The sequence below is a fragment of the Quercus robur genome, chromosome 5 (genome assembly GCF_932294415.1).
Source record: "Quercus robur chromosome 5, dhQueRobu3.1, whole genome shotgun sequence".
In the NCBI taxonomy this organism is placed as follows: Eukaryota; Viridiplantae; Streptophyta; class Magnoliopsida; order Fagales; family Fagaceae; genus Quercus; species Quercus robur.
Genome location: NC_065538.1, coordinates 78,134,431 through 78,145,672, shown reverse-complemented (window position 1 = coordinate 78,145,672; position 11,242 = coordinate 78,134,431). Strand labels below are relative to the sequence as shown.

Here is an 11,242-nt window from a genome sequence, read left to right as displayed (position 1 = left end):
TAACACCATTTTTAAGTTTTAGGTAGGGGTATTTTTGACAATAAAAAAAAAATAACTAATTTTCTTTTGTCAATTTACTATTTTAACCCCATTTTTAAGTTATTGATTAATTAATTTTAGGGGTATTTTTGATAGTAAAAAAAGCAATAATTAACTTTTTGAATCCTCTTAATATATACAGAAGATAATACTGTCCAAAAAGCAATAACTGATTGGTGTCTTGATCTGATGACAAAAGAGCTATCATTAGGAGCGGACGTCATAAGTTGAAACTCTCTCAAAAAAAGAAGAATTAGGAATTTATTATTTTTGTCCATTTACTATTTTAACCCAATTTTTATGTTTTAGGTAGGGGTATTTTTGATAATAAAAAAAAGCAATAACTAATTTTCTTTTGTCAATTTAGTATTTTAACCCCATTTTTAAGTTGTTGGTTAATTAATTTTAGAGGTATTTTTTATAGTAAAAAAAGCAATAACTAACTTTTTGAATCATCTTAATATATACAGATAATAATAATAATAAAATTTTAAAAATTGGATATAAATGTTCTAAGAACATTCCCGGTTCCTAAATTGATTAAAACCTCAATTTAGCAACCAATACTCTCAAAATGCATTGTAGAACATAGGAAGTAAACTAAAAAAAATTTGAGTATCAGCTACAGTGAACTACTATAGATAGCAACTCATTGTAGTTTAAAACTAAAAAAAAAAAAAAAAAAATTAATTTTTTAATGTATGGTGTTAAAAAAAATGGTATTTTAATGTGTTGATGGTTGTGATTGTTATTTATTGTGTTGGATATATTATTTTATTGTGTTGTTTATATTAATTTAATAAGTTGAATGTTAAAATAAAATCTTTGATGTCGGATGTGTTATAAAGTGAAGTGTTAAAATAGATAAAGTAGTATTTTGAATTCCTAAAAACTATATTTTTCAACTTTCTTACTGTGAATGCTCTAAGAAAAGATTTTAAAGGCATCTCTTTCTGTCTCTTTCTTTTCCTTTTTGTTTGTTTTTTTTTTTTTTTGGAGAGAGATTTGGGGGGGGGGGGGGGGAGTGGTGCTGGTGGTTTGGCAGTGAGTGGTGTTTGGATTGAGTGATTGGGTGGGCTTAGGGCAAGAGGCCTGAGGAGGGTTTGTTTCTTTTCTCTGTAACGGGCTGTGTGGGAAATCACTGGGTTCTAGAGTCTGTGACCCATTGCCTCAATACCAAGTACAAAAGCAATGTCTATGAGAAAAACAACTATATGAAATACAAAAATATTAGTGATGCTATGTAACGCCCCAAAATCAAAGGCAATAAAAGTCTATTTAATCTGAATAATCCATAACAAATATTAAATAAAAGAAACTAGCAACCTGAATCTGATTACAAAAGTCAGAGCTCTAATTCACCAAATACAAAACATCCACAAAATAATTCTCCAATACAAAGTTTAATGCCATAAAATAATAATAAAATCCTCAGTTCCACAAAAACAGTTTGTAACTTCTGTCTCCCAAGAATCTCTACTCCAGTAATCCACCTAATGTATCTGTAATGGGAAATAAAGGGGGGGTGAGATAACTCAATAAGTGGAATTCACTAACATTGGGGTGTGGGAACAAACCTTTCAAATAAATAATTCTTTCAACAGATTCACAACTTATAACTCATCAATATTTTGGCATCAACTATTTCATGTAGAGGAAAATAATATCTTTATATTGTGAGTCATCATAATATATATATTGATACCATCACATAAACAATTTCCTAGGCTTTTCTCGTGGTCAACGTTTACGCCCCGTTGACAGGGTTGTGTTGTCCCCTTTTTGGGACTGGAACCTCCTTTCATCCCATTTCTTAAGGATGGCTCCTTTGGAACCTAAAGGTACACTCCCTTGCTAAGGAGCTTCCTTTTGGATCCTCAATAGTATGCTCCCTTGCTAAGGAACTATCAAATGTGCACTGTCCCCTTTTGGGACCGTCCCTTGCTAAGGACTAGCTGCAGCATGATTGTCCCTTGCTAAGGACTAAATACCATACTGAGCTTCTAATCACGACTTGCCATAGGTTTTCAAAACATATTCAATATGCTCACAAAATAATCCATTCATACTTCTCAAAATATAAAGACATATTCACACATACTAGTTTAAATAAAATTAGGTTGTCCCACAAGTTTTTCATAAAACGAATAGCCAATGTGCACATCAAACATTTGTAAAATATTCATTTTTATATAGAATATCAACATATTCTTTCATATAAAATAGTTTAATAATTAACACTGTTTTGGGAAAACCCCCAAAATTAGTAAACAGCACTTACCTCTTAGCTGCAAAAATAAAGGAAATCAACCTCCCTTGAATCACAACAATTCAGTAGAATTAGAACCTAGCAATAACAAAAATAGGTTCATCAATACACAATTTTCCACTTCAAAATTTATTTTCACACTTAAACGGTTTTATCCTAAACAATATTAATATATCCAAAATCCTCCATTTATTCACTTAACTATCAAATTTACTATTGGAAGCCACATATTGCCTTAATTTGTTGCTTAGCATTCCCTCTTGATGTCACTGGATGTCCATTGACTCTAACCATTATATATATATATATATATATATATATTCAATCTAACATGGGTAGCCATGAGATAGTATTCTTAATTTATCAATCCAGATGCTTACATTTTTTTCCCTTGAAGCCACAGAATATATATATAAATAAACCTACCTGATCAACCTAGTATATAAAGCTATAAATCAAAGGTAGAAGCCATATATTAAAGTTATGTCAAATCCATTTCAAAGCCTATGGAGGACCATACGGCTATATAAATAAAAAGTTCCTATTTTAATATTGTATTCATCACTCCAAAGACCCAAAACCTATTACACGGTTGAACTAGTGTGAATGCAAAATAACCAGTCAACAATTGTGGCTTAGTGTGAATGCATAATAACCGGTCAATGGCTTAGTGTGAATGCAATAACAACCGGTCAACAATTGTGGCTTAGTGTGAATGCAATAACATAAGCATTCTTTTCACTTTAACATGGTGACCAAGTCCAAACCTATTACTCTATTTGGCTCAATTTCAAGTCTGTGTTCCTTCCTGACATATTGACCAAATCTTTATCTAATATAATACAATTATAGGACCCCTTTTCTATTAGTATAATGATAGTCTAGGTTCATATCAATTGAAAGCTATAGACTATCAAACTTCTTAAATCTTGAGCATGAGAAAAATCATACCTGAAGACTCCAACTCAACGCCACAGTGAAGAAGGGCAGAATTCAATAGTCGGCTGAAGCAAATAGAAATCCCATCAGCAAAACACGTGTGACCTAAGAAGAAAGGCTAGGGTTTTCAAGGCCCATATAAGTACTATGTCACCTCACTTGGGCTTCATATTCCATAGTATTTATCTTCTTTTTATTACCTTAGGCCCAAATTAATTTAATCCATTTTAATTATAGGCCTCCATTAAAAATTTACGTATAATAATTTAATTGGTATCAAAATTATGGGGTGTTACATGGTTTCCAAAACTTATTACCTTGATGGTGAAAATCAACACAGTGAAATCATTAGGAGCTTTCCAAAACTAGGCCTTGTTGCTCAAATTTCTGGTCAAATAAAAAATATTTTCAATTGATCAGGAAAACACAGTTGAAAGAGATGTCAAATATTTTATACATGGCCTTGGTATAAAACATTTTCAATCAACACAAAACACATCAACCGACCTCCCTTCCTCCCCCAAGAACATTCTAAACAAAAAGAGTATTACCCAAAAAAGCAAAAGACTAAGCTTATTGCCATTGCTCTATCCACCAAACTCCGAATGGAAAAGGCACAATTCTTTAACAAATTTCAAGAATTGGGTTCAAAGTTCAATTCCACAACAAAATCTTAAACAAAACAATCAGAAAGTATATATTTTAAGTATGCACTATTCAATTTCAAAGTTAACTGATGATATCATTATCATAAAAGAACCAAAATAAAAAATAAAAAATATTATATGTCATGGATCATGTCAAATTATCAGTCTTTTCAATTGCACCTATTCCTTTTACATGTAAAATAATTATAAAACCATATTATTTAGATTATGCTTCTTCTTGAGGGAGTTTCTTATAAACAATAGAGTCAAGAAAACGTGCCAACTTTTGGCTAATAAATATCTTTTTGCCTCAGAATTGAAAGAATTATTCAATGAAAATTTGCGGTTAAAAATTTCAGTATGAGGTCATAAACACTGCATTTTAAAATGTGCAATATTTTTTCCTTCATTTTGCTGGGTTGAATTTCCATTTGTGCAATGTAATTTTTATTTTTTAAATTAGTTTGCTTATGATGGTTTTATTGTGTTGGATATATTATTTTATTGTGTTGTTTATATTAATTTAATAAGTTGAATGTTAAAATAAAATCTTTGATATCGGATGTGTTATAAAGTGAAGTGTTAAAATAGATAAAGTAGTATTTTGAATTCCTAAAAACTATATTTTTTAGCTTTCTTATTGTGAATGCTCTAAGAAAAGATTTTAAAGGCATCTCTTTCTGTCCCTTTCTTTTCCTTTTTGTTTTTATTTTTTGGAGAGAGATTTGGGGGGGGGGGGGGGGGGGGGGACTGGTGCTGGTGGTTTGGCAGTGAGTGGTGTTTGGATTGAGTGATTGGGTGGGCTTAGGGCGAGAGGCCTGAGGGGGGTTTGTTTCTTTTCTCTGTAACGGGCTGTGTGAGAAATCACTAGGTTCTAGAGTCTGTGACCCATTGCCTCAATACCAAGTACAAAAGCAATGTCTATGAGAAAAACAACTATATGAAATACAAAAATATTAGTGATGCTTTCCAGAACTTATTACCTTGATGGTGAAAATAAACACAGTGAAATCATTAGGAGCTTTCCAAAACTAAGCCTTATTGCTCAAATTTCTGGTCAAATAAAAAATATTTTCAATTGATCAGGAAAACACAGTTGAGAGAGATGTAAAATATTTTATACATGGCCTTGGTATAAAACATTTTCAATCAACACAAAACACATCAACCGACCTCCCTTCCTCCCCCAACCCACTCGACCATCAGAGACACCACCCCACATGCACATCGAAGCTCTTTTATTAAGTTCTCTCACCAATCAAGCCAAGAACATTCTAAACAAAAAGAGTATTACCCAAAAAAGCAAAAGACTAAGCTTATTGCCATTGCTCTATCCACCTAACTCCGAATGGAAAAGGCACAATTCTTTAACAAATTTTAAGAATTGGGTTCAAAGTTCAATTCCACAACAAAATCTCAAACAAAACAATCAGAAAGTATATATTTTAAGTATGCACTATTCAATTTCAAAGTTAACTGATGATATCATTATCATAAAAGAACCAAAATAAAAAATAAAAAATACTCTATGTCATGGATCATGTCAAATTATCAGTCTTCTCAATTGCACCTATTCCTTTTACATGTAAAATAATTATAAAACTATATTATTTAGATTATGCTTCTTCTTGAGGGAGTTTCTTATAAACAATAGAGTCAAGAAAACGTGCCAACTTTTGGCTAATAAATATGAGGTCATAAACACTGCATTTTAAAATGTGCAATATTGTTTCCTTCATTTTGCTGGGTTGAATTTCCATTTGTGCAACGTAATTTTTATTTTTTAAACTAGTTTGCTTATGATGGTTTTGAGTTCACAATCATATTTGACAGTTCTTGTGGAGGAAGGGGGAGTAGAATAGAGTAAATTTGATTCAAAATTAGCTTATTTTCAGTTAATTCTACTCTATTCTTATTCACTCCCTCTCTTTTCTCCTTCCATCCAAACAGACCCTAAAAGTTAAAACTGAAGGGTGAAGACACCTATTACAATCGTAATCGAAAGGTCTGGCGTGCACTGGAAAAGGGTGTACTGCATTTACAAAGTTGTGAAATTCGCTTCTTTCGCCCAAAACTTCTTGGCCTCCGTTCTAACATTTGAAGTCCCACTTGCCAAATCATTCATCGTTGCTGGTCAAATCCTCTGTAGCTTTTCTCAAAAAAAAAAAAATCCTCCGTAGCTCTCGTAAAAAGTTTTATTCATTTTTCCTCTCTATTTTAGATTATTGTAAAAGTTTTTAGAAATTTAGAATACCGGAGTCTGAAAGGCGTTTTTATTTTTGGGCTGTGAGTGGTGTTTGAATGTTTGGAATGGATTGAGTGATTGGGTGGGCTAAGGGCACGAGCCAGACATGGGTTTTATTTTTTATTTTTTATGTCATGGGCTCTGTGGGAAATCACTGGGTTCTAAAAATTAAGCCTTGATGGTGAAAGTAAACGCAACGAAATCCTTTTTTTTTTTTTTTGTTTTGGGCCGTAGTACTAGTGGGAGCTCAAAAAATTCACATAAGAGATGCAACCGCAACGAAGGACTAAGGAATTCTTGCAATCTGACAAACACCCTGCTAAGAGAATGATTCAATTCAAAGGTTGGCCAGAGAGACTCTAATGAACAGTAAGTAAGTGAGGGAAAATATTATCTTAAAGACTATTCAGCAAAAAGAAAATATTGTCTTAAAGACAACTATTTAACCCTCCTCAAAACGACAATTCACTCAAGTGAAGTTTCGAGCAAAACAGTTTAAGGCTTAATAATTTGTGCCATACGCGAATGGCTAGTAACAATTTTAATATTTTGCATGTTGTAACTCTTCAATAGTGACATTTAAATAGTGCTTAGTGTCTCTTTATTTTCTATTTATATTCATATTCAGTTTTTTTATAGCAATTATGGAGAATTCAAACTTGTTATATCTTGAAGACAATTTGTTAGGAAACGTACTCTCTCTGAGTGGGGATATATATTGTTAAAGACAACGATTCAAATTTCAATGTACCTCAAAACCAATCTTTCATATATTTTTTTGTCCATTATTCATTTTCCTAGCAAAAGCCCCATTCAGAAATAGATTTGGTATTATGCCTTCCAATTATTTTGTCATCCTAAAGTCCAAATTCTCAGACAATGGTAATATGAAACTTACCATTTAGGTTCCATGACAAAAAAAAGCTAATATTAATTTCTGTCATGCCCAGGTTGCGTCTTACACTATCGAGGGTATACTTCAGTAATTGATGCTTCATCAACAGACAATAATATTGACTTCCTGGTAGATTGATCTGACTCTGACTCTGGCATGTTCGTCTGAGCTCTACTTTGAAGGAAAACTGCTGGCGGTTGAGGTGATAACATAGGAACAGAGTCACTATTTAGCATGAGAATTATTGAGTCCATTGTTGGTCTTTCCGCTGGATTTTCTTGAACGCATAGTAAGGCAATGTGGATACATCTGTTGACTTCGATTTCAGAATAAGAATCTCTTATAGTCGGATCCAACAATTCCAAGGATGTTCCACCCCTCCAATGCTTCCAAGCCTGAATCAATTGATCAAGTATTTTTATATTGTCGCCCTTCTCTCCCTTTAACTCAAAGGTGATGATATATGCATGAAAAAAAAAAAAAAAAAAAAAAAAAACAAACAAACAAACAAAAAAAAAAACAAAAAAAAAAAAAAAATTATTGGTTATGTACTCACATAGCTCAAGAGGTTCTCAGCAGCGTCTGATGTATAGAAAGAAGTGTTCTTCTTGCCACATAAAATCTCTAGTAATAGGATACCAAAACTAAATACATCAGTTTTTATAGAGAATTGTCCATACATAGCATATTCTGGAGGCATGTAACCACTGAAAACCAATATCACCAACACTCTTAGTTAAACGATGATATGAAGTATTGGAACCATATGTAATACTTTCTTTCATGTTTATGTTTAATCAAGAGCTAAGAATTCCAATCTCTTCTCCCCCCCCCCCCCCACCCCCACCCCCCCACACACACACACACACACACACACACACACACACACACATAGAGTTTGGTTTACAATTACACGATTATACCTGCTGAAATGTAATGTACTTACTATGTCCCTGCTATCTTGTGGGTATTTTCTAGAGGTTGATCGTTCCCAAAGATTCTTGCCAAGCCAAAATCTGAAATTTTTGGATTCATATTTTCATCTAACAATATGTTGCTAACTTTAAGATCACGGTGTATAATTCTAAGCCGAGAATCTTCATGAAGATAAAGGATCCCCCGTGCAATCCCTCCAATAATCTTGTAACGCATTGACCAATTTAATATTCTTTGTTTTTCAAGGTCTACACAATCATCAAAATTCAATATTCAAGTTAGAATCAAGCACATATTAAAAAATATATTTTTTGATTCAATTTAAAAAGACAAGTACAGAATGGAAATTTAATTTTTGCCTCTCTTGCATCTTCATAAGGTCTTTAATATACAATGAAGCAAAAAGCTCCGTTATATAGGGTTACAAGATTCTATAAATTTTTAGTAGGGTATAATTTTAATAGCAATCATGCATTCGCAAACACAAGGAAATTAGAAATCTGTTTAGAAATAACTAACCATTTAGAAAATAGTCAAGACTTTTGTTAGGCACATATTCATAGACAAGTATTTTTTCTTCTCCTTCCAAGCAAAATCCAAATAACCTCACCAAATTTCTGTGCTGAAGCTTAGCTAGAATTGCAACTTCATTCTTAAATTCTTCTGCACCTTGAGTGGAGTTTTTTGAAAGCATCTTCGCAGCTATTTCTTGTCCATTTGAAAGTATGCCCTGTTAAGTGCTTTTCAAACACTGTTAGAGCAGCTTATAAGATCTCAAAATGAAAAGGTTCTGAATTTAGAATTGCTCAGATTTTGCATGTATTTTATTTACCACTACTATTACAGAAGATTATACCAGAAAGAAGAAAAAAATAAAGATATATTATACCAGTTTAATACCTTGTAAACCTCTCCAAATCCACCCTTACCAAGCTTGTTATCTTCTGAGAACTTGTTTGTGGCAGCTTTAAGCGTTGCCAAATCAAATAGTAAGGATTCTACAGTTGTAATTTCATAAATTAGAAGCTACACAATCAAATGGCAAATGTAGGGAATACTCTGTATATAAGAGCAACACGTACAACCAATGAAATAAATAAAAATCGTTCATTACCATTTTCCTCCTCCATAGGGGATTTCTTTCTTGCACTCATCCTTTGGAGGCAGTACACCATAGCCAATAGCACCATTGAGACAGCAATTGGAGTAACGATGGCAATGATTGTTAGTGATGAGATTCGGCTTTTTCCTGCTTAATCAATAATGTCTTTATCAATTGATATGGCAATGGTACAGAAAAAAGAAAATGTTTATTGTATGTTCTATATAAAATTTGATTCCCCATTAAAAAAATAAAATAAAATAAAAAGGAAACATATCCTCTAACACTCATTTACATCCTATGTTTTACAACAATATCAACAATTGAACACTAACACAAAAATGTTCATATTTCAAATCTTTTCTTTTTTTTGCAATGCTACTTTAATTTACACAGGTAAAAGTATAATTGCAGAAAAAAAAAAAGACTTACATTCGGTTTTATATCTAGTATCAAAATATGGATATTTTAAAAATATAAATATTCCTACATCTATTATTGATATTAATATAAAATAGTGGATGCAAACGAGTATAAAAGGATATTTTTTACTAGAGCCAGTCATTCTTAAAGAAAGGGAAAAATAAAAATAAAAATAAAAAATAAAAACAGGAGGAGACAGTTGGGACCAAACCTGATCGAGGTGGTGGCGTATCGAGGATCCGGTAAAATTGGTACACTTCGTACCTAAAATTGCAACTTGGAGTTAAAGCTATTGCCCCCTGCTTTCCACTACAACTAAATGGAATATTTGCAATTAGTCCCCGAAGACACTTATCACAATCGTAGCTAGAGATGTCCGGAGTGCACTGAACAAGGCTATACAGCTTTATCGATGAAGAAAGGCTGGCTTCTTTGGTGGCAAACTTGGTAGCACCGGGCTCATCATGAGCACCTGTGGCCTGAGTCACCGAGTCATTAATCATGGTTCCCAATATCTGATCGAAGCGGTCTAGCACAGTTATCTTGCTATCGTTACAATAGTAATATTTGGGCAAGTCAATCATGCTGGAAAAGAATGATTCGTTTGAGTAGCGTAACATGCACTTGTCGTACCAAACTGTGGCCTCAATTCCTGTGGGACAGTAGTGCTGAACTATGTCTTTTGTTGCTGTTGATACACAGTCTTGGCAGACACTGGGGGTGACATCGCCTCGGCAGAGAAAGAGGCCGTATACTATGTTGGGTGGGTTGTGACCAACGGTGGTGTTATAGAAACCAGTTTCGAGATTAGCATTGGAGGAAAGTGAAGAGAGGAGGTGGTTGAGATTGGACTCGTAGGTGCTATTGGGAGTGAAATTGGGTTCTTTTGGACAAACATAGGCGCGGTTAGCTGAGGCAGCTTCACTAATTTTGCTGTGGAAACTAGTAAGCAAGGAAAGGAACACAAAGGTAATCATGGAGGCCTTGACCGAAGGCAAACTCATTTTGATATCAGTTCTCTCATGTTCTTAATCAATATTCAAGATAAGATGTTAACATGTCTTTGTTTTCTCAAAAAAAAAAAAAAAAAAAAAAAAAAAAAATTTAAATGTTAACGTTGACTTGACTTGTGAAAGTGAGAAAACATTGACACGGTTGATGTTCGTGGAAATTAAAGCGTGTGAAGCTACTTTAATTCTGTCGTGTTCTTGTTAGAGAAGAAGAAATGAAAGTGCTAGCTGGAGTAAGAAAATTCTGAAGATTCCACTCAGTCAAAGTGGAAAATGTGGCACAAGAAAATTCGTTGATGGAGAAGGAATAGGAAAGGTAATGATGGCGAGGTTTTTTTTTTTTTTTTTTTTTTTTTTAGAGAATGATGGCGAGGTTTGAGTAAGGCTACAAACAAACTATTTTATAATATTTTTATAAATTATTGATGTAACAAATTCTTACTAATTCTCATTTAGACCTACTATTAATATCACATTTTTACTTATTAATAACTACTCATAACAACAGCGGTTTGTAAAATAGTTTGTGGTTAGCATTTTTCTTATGAAAATGCTTTTATTGTTTTATGTTGTTTGGTGTACCACACAATATTGAAAAAATTGGTAGTGTTTTCAATTGACCAAGTAAACATAGTTGAGCGAGGTGTAAAATATTTTATACATGGCCTCGGTGTAAAATACTTTCAATCAACACAAAACACATCAACCAACCTACCAAGAAACAAACCCCTCTCCCA

The 11,242-nt window shown here is 33.0% G+C and overlaps 1 protein-coding gene across 1 annotated transcript; it reads right to left on the bottom strand.

Annotated features, from left to right (window-relative positions):
• Positions 1–6,887: 6,887 nt before the first annotated feature.
• Positions 6,888–10,776, bottom strand: LOC126727226 (cysteine-rich receptor-like protein kinase 10). Its single transcript, XM_050432801.1, has 7 exons — positions 9,707–10,776; positions 9,085–9,219; positions 8,871–8,968; positions 8,490–8,700; positions 7,981–8,218; positions 7,591–7,741; positions 6,888–7,429 (listed from the first exon to the last, which is right to left on the bottom strand). Exons 1-7 carry the CDS (start codon positions 10,497–10,499, stop codon positions 7,103–7,105), a joined length of 1,953 nt encoding a protein of 650 aa, XP_050288758.1. The 5' UTR covers positions 10,500–10,776; the 3' UTR covers positions 6,888–7,102.
• Between the last annotated feature and the right edge of the window lie 466 nt (positions 10,777–11,242).

Coding starts and splice junctions, on each gene's coding strand:
- LOC126727226 (XM_050432801.1), bottom strand. CDS start 10,499: ATGAGTTTGCCTTCGGTCAAGGCCTCCATGATTACCTTTGTGTTCCTT. Junction 8,701..8,870: donor GATTTGGAGAGGTTTACAAG/GTATTAAACTGG, acceptor AGCACTTAACAG/GGCATACTTTCAAATGGACA. Junction 7,430..7,590: donor CTGAGAACCTCTTGAGCTAT/GTGAGTACATAA, acceptor CAATTGATTCAG/GCTTGGAAGCATTGGAGGGG.